This window comes from Lemur catta, chromosome 21 (assembly GCF_020740605.2).
Source record: "Lemur catta isolate mLemCat1 chromosome 21, mLemCat1.pri, whole genome shotgun sequence".
NCBI classification, from domain to species: Eukaryota; Metazoa; Chordata; class Mammalia; order Primates; family Lemuridae; genus Lemur; species Lemur catta.
This window is the reverse complement of record NC_059148.1, coordinates 17,557,360-17,572,590: the sequence shown is the minus strand read 5'-3', so window position 1 is coordinate 17,572,590 and position 15,231 is coordinate 17,557,360. Positions and strand designations below refer to the sequence as shown.

Below are 15,231 nucleotides of genomic sequence, written 5' to 3'. Positions count from 1 at the left end.
GCCCAGCTAATTTTTTTCTATATATATTTTTAGTTGTCCAGATAATTTCTTTCTGTTTTCAGTATAGACGGGGTCTCACTCTTGCTCAGGCTGGTCTCAAACTGCTGAGCTCAAACGATCCACCCACCTCAGCCTCCCAGAGTGCTAGGATTATAGGCATGAACCACTGCACTCAGCTAAGGCTTTGCTTTTTTTAAAACATATTCTAATAATCTGCTTTTTATTGGTATGTTTGGATCATTAACATTTAATGTAATTATTGATATGTATGGATTTGGGTCTATCATTTTATTATTTATTTTCTGTTTGGTCTTCAGTTTTTTATTCTCCCCTTTCCTCTCTTCTTTTGAATATTCTGAATCAAAATTATCTTTTGATTATTTAAGTAATTTTTAACATTCCATTTTAATTTATCTCTAGAGTTTCTGACTATGTATCTTTGTATAATCTTTCTTATGAGTGGTGGTGCTAGGAATTGCAATATATATACTTAACTTTTCAGTCTACTTAGAAATACTATTTTACCATTTCAAGTAGAATGTAGAAATCTTACCATCATATTTCTTCTTATTTTTTATTTTCATTTATTTATTTATTTATTTATTTTGAGACAGAGTCTCACTCTGTTGCCCAGGCTAGAGTGCCATAGCATCAGCCTAGCTCACAGCAACCTCAAACTCCTGGGCTCAAGTGATCCTCCTGCCTCAGCCTCCTGAGTAGCTGGGACTACAGGCATGTGCCACCATGCCCAGCTAATTTTTCTATATATATTTTTAGCTGTCCATATAATTTATTTCTATTTTAGTAGAGACAGGGTCTCACTCTTGCTCAGGCTGGTCTCGAACTCCCAAGCTCAAACGATCCATCTGCCTCGGCCTCCCAGAGTGCTAGGATTATAGGCATGAGACACCGCGCCCGGCCTCATATTTCTTTTTACCCTTTTGTCTTTTATGTTGTAGTTGTCAAATGTATTACATTGACATATGACGAAAACTCCACTAGATGATATTACAACTTTGCTTTCAACTGTCTGTCATACATATCTTAAAGAACTTAAGAGAAAAACATAGTCTATTATATTAATCAGATACTTATCATTTATGTTGCTCTTTTTTCATTCCTGATGTTCCAAGATTCCCGCTGGCATCATTCCCTTCCACTCAAAGAACTTTCTCTAGCATTTCTGTTAAAGCAACTAATTCTATTATTTTTTCTTTATCTTAGAATGTCTTTTTTGCCTTCATTTGAAGGTTATTTTCACTGGATATAGAGTTTTGAGTTGACAGTTCTTTGCTTCCAGCACTTTAAAAATATTATTTCACGTCCTTCCCGTCTTCATGGTTTCTGATGAGAAATCTAACATCATTCAAATCACTGCTTTTCTATACACGTGTTGCTTTTTCCTGAATGCTTTCCAGAAATTTCTTCAACTTAAGTTTTCAACAGTTTGATTTTACTGTGTCTCCAGTGTGAATTTATTTGAGTTTATCCTCTCTGGAGTTTGCTGAGCTTCTTGAATCTGTAAGTTTATGTCTTTTGCCAGATTTAGTTTTCTGTTAGTATTTCTTCAAATACTTTTTCTTCACATCGTACTCTTCCTCATCCCTTTGTGGGAGTCTAATGATACAAATGTCAGGACTTCTGGTATTTTCCCACAGGTCCCTGAGGCTCTGTTCAGTTTTTTTCTTTTTTAAACTCCCTGTTGTTCAAACTAGATAATTTCTAGTGATCTATTTTCTTTCTTTCTTCTTCTTTTTTTTTTTTTTTTGGAGACAGGGTCTCGCTCTCTTGCCCAGGTTAGAGTACAGTGGCATGATCAGAGCTCACTGCAACCTCTAACTCCTGGACTCCCGTAATCCTCCTGCATCAGCCTCCTGAGTAGCTGGGATTACAGGTGAGCGCACCACACCTGGCTAATTTTTCTATGTTTTTTGTAGAGATGGGGTCTTGCCATGTTGCTCAGGCTGGTCTCAAACTCCTGTCCTCAAGTGATACTCTTGCTCTGGCCTCCCAAAGTGCTAGGAGTATAGGAAGGAGCCACCGAGCCCAGCTTTTATTTCCAATTCACTGACTTTTCTTTGTCATCTCTATTCTGCTATTAAGCCCAGCCAGTGAGTTTTAAAATTTCATTTGCTATATTTTGCAATTCTAATATTCCCATTTGGTTCTTTTCTGCATCTTCTATTAATATTTCTTTCCTGGGACTTTCTATGTTTCTATTTGTTTCAAGAATGTTCACTCTTACTTCTTCGAGCATGGTCTTACTGGCTGCTTTTAAAATCTCTGATAATTCCAACATCTGTTGTCACCTTGGGGTCGGCTTTTCCCTTGCAAGTCTATGAGATTTCCTGGTTCTTCATATGTTCAATCATTATGGACAGTATTCTGGACATTTTGAATGTTACATTGTGTCTGGGTCTTCTTTAAGCTCTATGGAGGATGTTACTATTTTTGTTTTAGCAGGCAACTGACCAGGGTAGGTTCTGCCTCCCCGGCAGGGGGTGAGTGAATAGAGAGAAAAAGAAAAGCAATCAGGATCCCTCTCATGCCCCTGGTCAGAGATTTAAGCACCTTCGCTGCCACTGCTACTGCTGCTATTGCAGCCACAGGCTCGCCTGGGGAATAGGGTGGGAGAGATCAGAAAAAGGAAGAAGGAAGAGGGACAAACCCCAGGGGAATCCCCTTACTACTCTCTGTTCTACAGAAGTCCCATGTCCTGCTCCTCAGCCCAAAAGGGGCTTCTTTGTGCCTATGTCATGCAGTTCCAGGTTTCAGGCTGTCTGTCATTGAAGCCGTATTAGAAACAAAATAAATAGGACACTCACTACCAGCCTGATAGTGCTCTGAGTTCGCTAATCTACCAGCTAGGATTTACTTTTCGGAGTCCTTAGATAGCTACTCTGAGCATTTTGTCCAGGGTTTTTAGTTCCATTCAGCAGGAAACACAGGGTGGGGCGTGTTTACTCCATCTCACCCAGAACTGGAACCACAACGGGGGCTCCTAACTCTACCAGACAATCAGGATTGAGAAGCACTGCATACATGCTTGTAGATATTATGCACCAGGGGTTGGCAAAGTTTTTCTGTCAACAGCCAAACAGTAAATATTTTAGGCTATGTGGCCACATGGCCTCTGTCACAACTGCTTAACCTATTCAACTCTGCCATTGTTGTGTGAAAGCAGCCATACAAAAGATGTAAATGAGTGGGCATAGCTCTCCCGCAATAAAACAGGTGATAGGCGGGATTTGGCCATAGACCATGCTTTGCTGACAAATAACCAAGTTGGGCTGATGGCAAAGTTCACTTTTGGACTTTTCCCCATTCCTTAGATAGTAGAACTTGTCAAATAACTACAAAAGTTATTGCTTTGCTCTTCCACTCCTAGTCCCGTGATGTTCAACAACTGTGGTACACAGTCAATTTTGGTTCAGTTATATTCTCGGACTCTTGAAACAGCCACTGCTCTAGAGCTGGAATAAAGTTTTAAGAACTAAAAATTCAAGGAGAGATTTGACCAACTTGCTATCCTTTACATACAGCTGAAAATTCTGCAGTCATCGTTTCAAATAAAAACCCATATTCACCAACTTTCTCAAGGACATGTGAAAGCAGAGGAGGTCATAAAAAATAGGGTCCCAACTTGTTTTTCCAGAACCTTCCTGACTGGAGGTGTGGAGCAGTTGTTATCCCTTCACTCACCTGGTTTCCTGCCACAGAGATAGAAGGCTAGTCTGTCCGTCAGCTCGTACTGTATTTCCACGAGGCGTTCTGCCAGCTCATGGTGCCCTCCTTGCCTGCCAAGAGAAAACAAAGCTCCGTTCATCGTGCTCGCCACTCACTGGTTTAGAACAGAAAGGTACAAAGACATCTCCTAAGACACCTGAGCAGTTTATCAAATGTGACTTTGTAGAATCATCAGCCTTTTTGTGTAAGGCAGATTGAAGTCTACTTTTGAGTCCCACCTTTATAAACTGTTTTCATCATCTGAGCTACTCCCTTTCTGTTATGAATGCACAAAATAGAATACTTAATGAGGAATTCAAAGAGTTATGAGAGGGATAAAGCACAACCTCATTGAATGAGGTGAGAAAATAAAATTAATAAGTGGTTTAGGATAGAAGGTCTCAAAAATTTAAACTAGAGTGTTTCTAGAAACATACAATGTCCAGACCCCATCCTTGGAAATTCTGAATCAGTAAGGACGGGATGGGCCCAGGCATCAGTATTTTGAAGAAGGTCCCTCCCCCCCGGGTGATTCTGGTACAGCCAGTCTGACTCTGGATGAGAGTATGGTCACCACTTCAAGGGCCTCAAATCAGGGACAGACCAGACTAAGGAATAGCTCACACTTGCAGCTACTTGTCCCTCTTTTTGTTCCTTCAATTTCCATAACAGAGAATATTAAGTTTGCCTTTCTTCATTCATCAAATAAATATTTAAGCTGCTCTGAATCCTTTTAGTAAAAGGCATATTAAAAAACGATTACACAGAGAGATTATTACATGCAAGGTACAAATGAGAAAATTCCAAGGTAAGTGATAATAAGCATCGTTGACTGAAGGTTCTCTTCCTCTTCCAAGATCAAATCTAGTTTCAGCCAGCTTCTTTGCCCACTATTCAAGCCACTGCATAGTACCCTCCAACCTACCACATAGCTTTGGTTTTTAAGATGCACATCTTTTTTTCCCTCATTTTTTAACATCTGACAATACATCCTAATTTAATTGGCTGAACTTTTTTTCTTTTTTAGTGCTATGTGAAATAATGTTGCCCCGTACAATCGACATAGGCTTAGATCTCATGCAATACGGTGTTCCTGTTGTTATTCCTGACACACTCTGCTCTCTGGGGTCAGGTCTCCTGCTGTGCTGAGCATGCCCTGGTCACCCCTGCCTCCAGAACTTGACTGTGCCTTTCCTCCCACCTGGAGTGCTTTTGTTCCTCCTCCGCATGTTCAAATTCAACCTACTAAAGAATCAACTAAAGAAATTTCTTAATGATTTGGGCTACAATGAAGAAACTCTGTCTGTGCCTTTTAAGACCAACTGTCCATTTTGGCAATGAATCATGTATAATCTTGCCTCATTTAACTCTTTCAGGCATTTATGAAGCATCTTTTCCAAACAACAAAGTTTTGTCAATGGACCCATTTTATGCTCTGTGGAGTAGTACTTCACAGTTAATAAAAGTAATTTGGAAAAAGAAGGAAAGATGACTGATCTTTAGTCATTTAAATGATATTCAACACCAACTTATGGATTTACTTATTTTTCCAGTATTTCATAGTGAAAATTTTCAAATAAAGAAAAATTTAAAGAATTTTATAGTGAGCATCCAGATGTCCGCTACCTAAAACTTACAATTAACTTTTACCATACTTGCTTAATCACATATCTATCCATAAATTTGCTTTTAGGTTCAAGCAAAGACTAAGAGTATTAAAAAACTGAAGAGTGGGTTCTATAATTCTTGATACTTGATTTGGACTCTGACATAAAGGATCAAGTAAAAGATTACAAACTAACTAAGTACACTGGTTTGTGATTCTATCTTCTCTGACTTTGCCAGTCTGAGCTTACCTTTAAAGAGGTTAAATGGTTTTGTTTTTTTTTTTTTTTTTTTGTTTGAGACAGGGTCTCACTCTTGCTCAGGCTGGTCTCGAACTCCTGAGCTCAAGCGATCCTCCTGCCTTGGCCTCCCAGAGTGCTAGGATTACAGGTGTGAGCCACCAAGGCTGGCTGTTTTTTAGAGACAGGGTCTCCCTCTATCGCCCATGCTGGAAAGCAGTGGAGCCATCATAGCTCACTATAACTTTGAAGGCCTAGGATCAAGCAATCCTCTCACCTTAGCTTCCTGAGCATCTGGGATTACAGGTGTGTGCCACCATGCCCAGCTAATTAAAAGAAATTTTTTTTTTTTTTTTTTTGTAGAGACAGAGTCTCACCATGTTCCCCAGGTTGGTCTTGAACTCCTGGCCTCAGGCGATCCTCCCACCTTAGCCTCTCAAAGTGCTGGGATTACAGGCGTGAGCCACCGTGACTGGCCAGGTTAAATGTTAATCATACACAATTTAGCTATGTAACAATGAATTATACCCAACATAAAAAATTCTAAACAGAGCGAAGTAGCAAGAATGTAGGTCTCTTACCTTGCATAATCAACAGGAGTTTTTCCACTAGAGTCTTGTGTGCCTGGGTCTGCTCCGTATACTGCCAGTAATTCAGCCTGTAAAATCTGTCCTGCTTTGGAGGCAACATGGAGTGGGGTATTTCCTTTCTCCTAAGAATCATTAATAAAAAGTAGGCAAAAAAGCAAATTAAATAAACTAAAGGCTACATGAACACAACTCACTTAGTTTCAATTTAATATCTGAATCAATTCATGTTTTCTTACAGGATGAAAGAAGTTGGCTTGTGCTCCTAAAGATAACAGTCTCAAACAGGTTTCAAGATTCCCTGTTCTCACGCTTGAATGGAGTTGCTGAAAAACACAAACAAAAAAGGGGTATTTGTTAAAAGTATAAACAAAGAAGTATTAGGGCAGCTGGCAGAACATTTTACTATATGTTACGTTGGCAACACATAATTTTTACTTGGCTCAGGAAGGTGGATGGAGCAGTCTCTCCTTTGCTGCTCACAACCATACTTGGGCTGCAAGGTGGGGTCAGGCCCATTTTACTGATTAGGAAACTAGGGCTGTAAAGACTGACTTGCCCCAGTGCATGACTTGTCCAAGTAAGTGGCACAATCAGAACCTGAGTGACAGGCCGTACCGTACGAGGAGGTGGCTACACATGGCTCTGAAGCCTGACAGACTTGAATTTCAAACCATATCCCTTGAAGCTGTGTGACCTTGAGAAAGTTCTTGAAGCACTCTGAACTTCAGTTTCCTCATCTCTAAAATAGTGATAATAATGCTACCCATTCACAGGGTTATCAATGATACAATAAAGAATATTATTATTAGTTGTTGTTACTGAACCTAGGGCTTTGGGACTTCAAATTCCACACTGTGTAAGCTCTAAGATTCTGCCTTATACCATATTCTCTCCACCATACTATTACTGGCCTGTACATAATGCTTTCAGGGTGGGGAATAGGCCTGTGACATACCAAATTCTGTACTACTGCAGAAAAACTCTTATACATTTGGCAGATGAGCTGCCTTCCTTCAAGTCTAATCTAGAATTGTCCAAGATGCAATAACCCTTATTATAGGAATGGAAAAATCTACTCTAACATCTATGTTTAAGTCTTATTTTAATTAATTTTTATATAGCTTTTTTTTTTTCCTTAAGAGATGGGGTTTTGGTAGCACGTTTGGCGGTCCCATGGATCTGTCTCTTGCTTCTCTCGGACGGAACAGACCCAGGGACTCCCTTTCTTCCAGCCTCTGACAAAGAAGAAAAAGGAGTTGGGGTTTCACTGTGTTGCCTAGGCTGGACTCCTGGGCTCAAGTGGTCCTCCCACCTCAGCCTCCCAAGTAGATGGGACTATAGATGTCTGCCACTGTGTCTGGCAATTTTTTTAAAATTTTGGTTAAAAAACCCACCGCATACCAAGTCTTCTTCTTCTTTTTTTTTAAAGTTGAATTTTTATTTTCTTAATAGAGACAGGGTCTTGCTCTTGCCCAGGCTGGTCTCGAACTCCTGAGCTCAAGTGATCCTCCTGCCTCGGCCTCCCAAAGCGCTAGGATTACAGGCATGAGTCACCGCACCCAGCCCCATACCAAGTCTTATTAATTAATGGAAGTAACAGTTATATACAGTTCTATGCCAAATTTAAAATTCTGAATTGTGAGTGCCCATTCTCTGTGCGAGCAAACATTTGTCAAAAGCAGTGCTTTGAAATTATATGTGCATTTCTTACGGCATCTCTCAAAAACACATGATGACCCACATAAACAAATCCATCTACTCGTATTACAAGTATGGTAAATTATTCTGAGCACTATACCTTTAAGTCACACATTGCTTTCTGAAGATCCAACTCAGTCTGCAACCTGGAAACCTGAAAAAGTTAGCCCTCTTCCTTTGGTACTTTTTCTAGTCCTTAGTAGAAACAAATGATTATCCTTCAAACTTTCCATTCCCTTTTAGAAACAAACTCTGAGACGGTTCCTATTTCAAAGTTGAACAAAAAACTTATTGAAATACAATTTAAAAACCATATTTGAAAAATGCAAATAGTTTTCTAGATAGTTATTTTTCCTCTTTGTCCTTGTACCCCCACTGACATGAACAGCTGCCATTTGAATTAAGATTAACGAGAAAACCAATTGCAAAAAGAAGCTGTTATTACGTAGTTAATGTACAGAAGTGAGCTCTTGTTTTTCTTTCTACCTTTAAAGTTTTTTTCAAATACAACAACATGCTGTCTCAGCCAGCTCTTTTAGGGGTTTTAAAAGGTGTGACCCACCTTACTAAGATCTTTGGCAGTCACACTATCATCATCCCGGCAGGGCAAGCGATGGACAAACGCTAACATCTGATACTTGGCTCTGATGAATTCCGCTTTATTGGGACTGGTTTGAAAACAAAAACAAAACAGTTCACTTGCAGTTCAGATGCGACATTCCCCATTCTTTGTACTGTGAAAAGAAGAGGAAGTGACCCACATCCCCTACTCAAGAACAAAATGAACAATGCTCAAGTGAGTTTTAGTGGTATTTAAAAACCTGAAGTCTGAAAACACACATTAGGCATTATAATGACTGGGACTGCAGAATATTTACTTTTTATAGTGTCTTTCTTCTGTGTGTAATTTTCTGAATTGACCTAGCAACCTAGGAGGAAGTGGCATTTAGTCCCATCTCACAGGTGAGGCATCTGGCAGACTGGTGGCCCAGAACCTAGATTTCTGGTCTGACAGCCTCTTGTTTGAGTAACTAAGTTTAAATCTGATTACATGCACAGCCTCCAAGCCTTGGTTTCCAACTGGAGAAACCATTTACTCCCGCTGGGTAACCAAGCAAAACAGATGGCCCTGCCCCGCCTCATGCTACATTTCTGACAGCAAAGAGCCCAATGCACAATTGGGGTAACCACCTCCTGTGCTGCCCTTGAGGAGGCTGATCAAAAATAGCTGCACTCCTGTCACTGGGCCCCACTTGTTATGAAGAAATAAAAGTATTTATAAACATTCCACTCACTGTACTTTATCCTGTGGATTAGCTTTACGTCTTCCGCTCATAATAGAGGCAGGGTCCAGCAAAGAATGCTCCCATATAGAATTAGCACCGTTATTATACAATGTTTCAACCATCTAAAACCAAGCAGTAGGAAAACATATTTTAATTTCTTTACACAAATATTCAATGGGAATCAGTGACTGAACCGGGAAAACAAAGCCCATTACCAACACTAAGATGCTTGGGATTATCACTCATAACACTGTTTTCTGATTTCAGAATGAGAAAGATGAACCTGTATACAGGATTCAGGCTTTGACCAGCAGGATAGCTAAATGCCTAAATGGGCTGGATTGCATTGTTCTTATAGATTATTAAGGAAAAGTACTTTGACACTTCGGGGCAGTGTTTCCCAAGCCTGATCAAATACTATTTTCAAGAGTCCTAACACAACCCATGTACTGTCTATTCAACTTAATATTTTTCATTAAATCCACTCACTTTTTAAAACTTTTATTAACAGTTATGGTTTGATGGGCTGTAGTTTTCTTATACACATTAAAATAATGGAACCATTAAAATAAATATTTGAGTATTACCTACATCTGTCTGGAGTACCACTGGCGGTTCACATACCACACTTTGGGAATTGTTGCTTTAGAGTTAACCCTGGCACTTTAAACTACTCATATCTGGACTTTATTCAGATTCTATAATGTAATCTGGCTACATAAACGCAGACAGACCTGAAAGCAGGACACACCTACTTTCACATGAAAATCAGCTGTTAGAAATGTCCAAGCAAAAGTTATTAATAAACCATATCTCCTAATTTCATTTCAAAGCACGACTCCTGAAACAGCCTCATCTGTTTTTGACATTAGTGGAGATATTTTCACATCAGTGATCCAAACCCATTTGTTTTGGTCCCTTGGTTCATACTACCAAGTTTAAGGGACATGTGCAGCTGCCACAGATTTAGTGAAGTATGTACTCAAGACAAATGAGGGCAAAATGCACGCTTAATCCTGAATTCCAAGAGAATCTGAAGAATACGTACTCCAAAATAGAAGTACAGGTAACTTGACGTTAGACCCAAAATAAAACAGAGAGCCCATTTAACACTTAACAGACAGAGTGTTAGGCATGCAATCAAAACACGTTAACTTGATTCGGTCTTTCTGACTGGCAGCAAGAGCTTGAAGAAAACTTAAGATGTTTCAGAAATTTCTGAGGAATCCCAGTCCATGCTTCTATCAAAGCAGGAAAAAATTTTCTAAAGGTATTAGCAGGTACTCAGGAATAAGTACATTAATGAAAAGTTTCTCAGGCAGTACTTTTAGAAACAGTCATCACGGTACATGGAAATGATGGACTATTTAAAAACAATTGCTGGTAACAGTCCAGAAAGTTGGCCATGCAACATTACTAAGACATTTTAATGACTATCTATCTATATATATAAAATTCAGCTTTTGGGACAAGATTTATGTTAGGAGGGGGAAAAAAAACCTTAAATGATTAATTCAAGACAGATAACACTTGTACATAGCATTGATGAGCACAGCACCTTTATTCAATTATGATTCAAACAATTTTGTAAGATTTAAGAAGTATACCAGGAGAAATTTTAGCTGCTAAAACATAAATTATAAACCGTGAGAAGAATTCTTGTCCTTTACCTGAAGCAGTGTGGGAGGCCACGGTGTGTGTTTAAGATGCCTGACTTGGGAGATATGACGCCCTAGACTCCGATGGACACTGCAGCACTCGTCACATATAAAAGTTCCCCTATTTACCGATGCCCAGGAAGGATCTGGAAAGAGAATGAAATCTCAGTGGCAAGGAGACCAGTTGGTTGTTAGACTGCCAGAGGGCAAAAGACGACTTAGCTTTGGTGTTTCAGAAGAACAAGACATTTTTTGTTGTTTTAGTATGCTTGTCAACATGTCAAGCTGGGATCTTGCCTGATGATACTACCTACACCTTGGCCGATTAGGTTCAATGTTAACTGAGACTAAAAACATGAGCTGAAGCCGTGAATAAGCAGTTACCTTCTTTCTGGTTCAGGGCCACAATTCGCAGCCCTAATGTGGCTCTACCATCTCAGACACATGCTTTCTCATTCAATGTAAGAGAAGCAAATTGAGAGGGTACAGATGAATCATTTCGAATCCATCTCCACAAACGGCAAGATAAATTTTGACAGTGAATTAACCACATAGCTTTATCTGAAGTAAATGGTAAAAAGACTGCTGCCAAAATCCACTGCTACAAATCAACATGCCTATATGCTTAGGAGAAAGCTGCAAGTGACAGAACTAAAAAACTGCTCGGCTGCTATGGCTCTGAGGACAGGGAAAGCTGGCCTCTTCTGCTAGGAAATGTTCTTATGATATCCATTAGTTGTTTCAGATAAACTGTTGAGGCCAGTCTGTAACTGATTTGAAAGAAAAGAAGCTGCAATACCAGTGGCTTCACAGAGGCAAAGATGTAATATAAAAATGAGTAATACTTTTAGTGCATGTATTATATAATGCTTTTTTCCCTTGAAGTCACAGAACTTCATTAGACATCCTTTGAAATAAGGAATAATTCATAGTTGGTAAACAGGACAGATCTGGGTAAGTAAACTGAGCACTTAGAAACCCCAAATAGAGAAAGATCTACATTTCATCAGACTCACAATAGGGTGACAATAGGTGCCACTCAGGCTGCCTGGTTTACATTTTAAAATTCTTCAATGTCCACGAAAATCTCTAAAATGCATGTACACCATATTTACCATTTTAAACAGTTTATTCAAACTCCTTCAAACCATATAATGAAAAGTTACGGAATTTCAATGAAAGACAAATTCTGGGAGCCAGAGTGTGGCGGTTAAGAGGGCTGGCTCTGGAGATAAGCAGTCCAAGGTTTGAACCCCAATTCTGCCACTTCTTCCACAATGATCTCAGACAAGTTACTTCTTTGGGTGATGGGAATAACAACATCTCAGGACAGTGAGAATATAACAAGTACCTTTCCTATAGTAAGTGCTCAGTAATGTCGGCTGTCAGATCTTTTCTAAATTATTTTCCAAGTATTCAGATAGTTTCAAGAGCCTACTGAAATTCACAATCACTGGAAAAAGTCTTTGATTGGAAATACTCAAAACATTGAACGTTTCATGTGAACACTGTACCACTGTAGTGGAAATCTCAGCAGAGTTTTCACGTAATTAAACTCAGAGTACGATGTATTTAAAATGAGCTAGATTTGTTTTTTTTAAAGAAGCGCATAAAATATTTAAGATGTGATAATGGTTAAATGTTGGCCGTAAAATAAAACAGAAATGAAATAACTGAATAAAGTATAACTGTCTTCAGTACTACTATGTCATTCTAAAAAGCAAAGATTGGAAACATCAAGATGAAGGGTCCCGACACAGATACATAACAGCATTGCTTTCTATGGTATGGTTCTACCACTAATGACAAAGAAAGACAGTTTTGAGAGGAGTCATGGTATTCTTGAAGGAAATTAAACAGGAACAAGACAGCAAGGAATTAACATATATTAAGAGAGGTTCTCAATCACTTTAACATCATGGATCAGAATCTCATGGGAAAAATATGAGAAAGTTAACAACACAGTAAAATAAATATTGAGTTTGTATGAATGAGGTTGGGTGAAACCCTTCAAGTTTATCTGGATGCTTTATGCCACGGCTCCGTGAACACCGCAAATGGACTTCAAAAGATATCTGTGACTCCCCCTGAGAAATCTTACATAAACTCAGGGTGAAAGAGTAAGTACATGTGTATTTTCTGAGGAAATGGCTTTAGCATTCAAAGGGGTCCCTAACCCTACAGGTAATTCTTTCACTAGGGCTTTGCAGAAAAAGCAGCACAAATTCCTAGCTGCTCAAGTTCAAAGAACATTTCAAGGTAGCCTAATTATATTCAAAACAGGAAGGAAATGACTCAAGTCTCTGTAGATTAAGCTAGGAGACAACTAAAACGATGCGCTGGAAGAGAAAATGTCCCGAAATGCATAAAATGCCACAAAAGTGCAAGATAGTATTTAGGGTGGCAATGGAGAAACAGTTTTCCTTTGCCCCGTACCGTCCATTGAGAAGTTAAGAATATGCAGTCCAAGAGGAAGTTAGAAGCTAGACACATGTGAATCAAACAGATCACAGAAAGTTCAACCGAAAACAAGACAAGAAAATAAGGAAGTGGAACAAATAACATTTTTAAAGAAAACGATGGAGTCTGTATAACACACACTAACTTGGTTTATAAAACGCCTCTTTTTAAACTCCTCCATTACCCCCTCCCTATCTTCAAAGGAAACTGGTAACACCACCTGCACTATACAGGCCATGAAATAACCACATAAGACTTGAATTATCACAACAGTACTATCTAAAATCGGCCTCTGCTTCCAAATGACAAGATGAAGAACAGAACAGTTGCAAGGCCGCTAGTGTTCAATGACTTAATTAAGATTGTTTATTGGACGCTATTGTGCCAAGGAAGCCATGTTACTTGACTTCAATGACTTCAAACTCAAAGCAGGTAAATCTAACACCTAAAAGAGCATATAATCTCCATCTAGAGACCTGTCAATTCAGTTCCGATTGCTAAGCCAGAATGGATTTCTAAACCCAAATACAATGTATGAATGTTTATGCATTACTATGGAGGAATAGTTTTTGCCTTTTGATGCCCCTCCATGCTAATTTCCCCAGGTTTTTTGTGTTTGTTTGTTTAAACTATAATTAATGTATGATTAAGACAGTCAACCCAGCCAGGCAAGGTGGCTCACGCCTGTAATTCTAGCACTCTGGGAGGCCCAGGTGGGAAGATAGCTTGAGCTCAGGGGTTCGAAACCAGCCTGAGCAAGAGCGAGACCCTGTCTCTACTAAAAATAGAAATAAATTAGCCGGGCGTGGTGGTGAGTGCCTGTAGTTCCAGCTGCTCCAGAGGCTGAGGCAGGAGGATCTCTTGAGCCCAGGAGTTGGAGGTTGCTGTGAGCTAGGCTGACACCATGGCACTCGCCCAGGGAACAAAGATAGTCAACCCTAGCTTTAAGGGACTGCAAGGATTCTATACTAGATAACATAACACAAAAAAAGAAAAAAAAAACTTAGATGAGATGATCCTAAGAATTTTCACGGAATCTTCCTAACCACTGAGCGTGGTACTTCCGATTATCTCCATAGAAAAAATGAGGAAATCAAGACCAAGTGAACAAGTGAAGTCACCAGCCCAAGGTCACCCATAGGCAAAATCTGGTTCGAACCCAAGCCGTTCTCATTCCCAAACTTGAGACACGCTCTGCCGAAGTGCTGGTTGTGTTTGCAAGACCCCGGACCTCCTGGAGATTCTTTTCAGTGGAGTGGCTGTCGGGATGTCGGGAGCGGGGAAATCGTCTCCCGGGGCCGTCTGGAGAGTCTCAGGGCGTATTGCTCACCCTGGGCAGGGCCCCCAGGCGGGGCGGGGGTTCGGTGGAAAGTGACACCTGCAGCCTCTGGGGGCTGCAGCCGGGAGGACGTTCGCATTTTACTTCTGTAATTGGCCTTCCTGTGGATTGCCCAAGCCCCTTCCTGTCAGGGGAGCGTTCCCGGCCCCCGCCGCCTCCCTAGCCGGCCTGGGACGGAGGGGACTAAAGGGAACGGAGGGCCGAGCGGGACGGGAGGGCGGCGGCCCCCTGCCCGCCCGGTTCTGACAGGCCCGGGACGGGTCCCGCCCCAAGGCCGCCCGGGGACTCCCTTCGCTGCAACCCCAGCCGCGGGGTTGCGGGGTTTGGCTGCGGGAAGCCGCCCGACCCGAGGGGGCGGCCCCGGGGCAGGGGTCCCGGCCAGGAGAGCAGAGGGGAGCGGGCCCGGCCGGGGCGACTCACCCGGCCCGCTGCAGTCAGCGCACACCTCGCTGCTCCGGAGCCGTTTCGACATGGCTCCCGCCTCCCACCTGCCGGGAACCGGAGGCCCCGGGACCGCAAAGGCAGTGGCGGCAGCGCTTCCGCTCTAACGGGTCCCAGCGGCGGCGCTGGCGGCGACGCTTCTTCCCTCAGTGCCTCGCAGCCTTGGCGCAGCACGCATGCGCGGGGAGG

General features: G+C 41.0%; 1 protein-coding gene across 10 annotated transcripts in view; it reads right to left on the bottom strand.

The window, feature by feature from the left end:
* GIT2 (GIT ArfGAP 2) overlaps nt 1-15,231 on the bottom strand; it is a 51,219-nt gene extending 35,988 nt beyond the window's left edge. For 8 of the 10 annotated variants that reach the window (XM_045534578.1, XM_045534577.1, XM_045534579.1 and 5 more), the window contains exons 1-7: nt 15,022-15,203; nt 10,815-10,948; nt 9,154-9,266; nt 8,421-8,526; nt 6,397-6,483; nt 6,152-6,282; nt 3,703-3,797 (exon numbers count right to left, since the gene is read on the bottom strand). In XM_045534578.1, the coding sequence (XP_045390534.1) occupies nt 3,703-3,797; nt 6,152-6,282; nt 6,397-6,483; nt 8,421-8,526; nt 9,154-9,266; nt 10,815-10,948; nt 15,022-15,073 (718 nt within the window). In that variant the 5' untranslated portion in view covers nt 15,074-15,203. Of the gene's footprint in view, nt 1-3,702; nt 3,798-6,151; nt 6,283-6,396; nt 6,484-8,420; nt 8,527-9,153; nt 9,267-10,814; nt 10,949-15,021 lie in introns of all 10 variants that reach the window. The other 2 variants (XM_045534575.1, XM_045534584.1) reach the window with 2 other exon arrangements.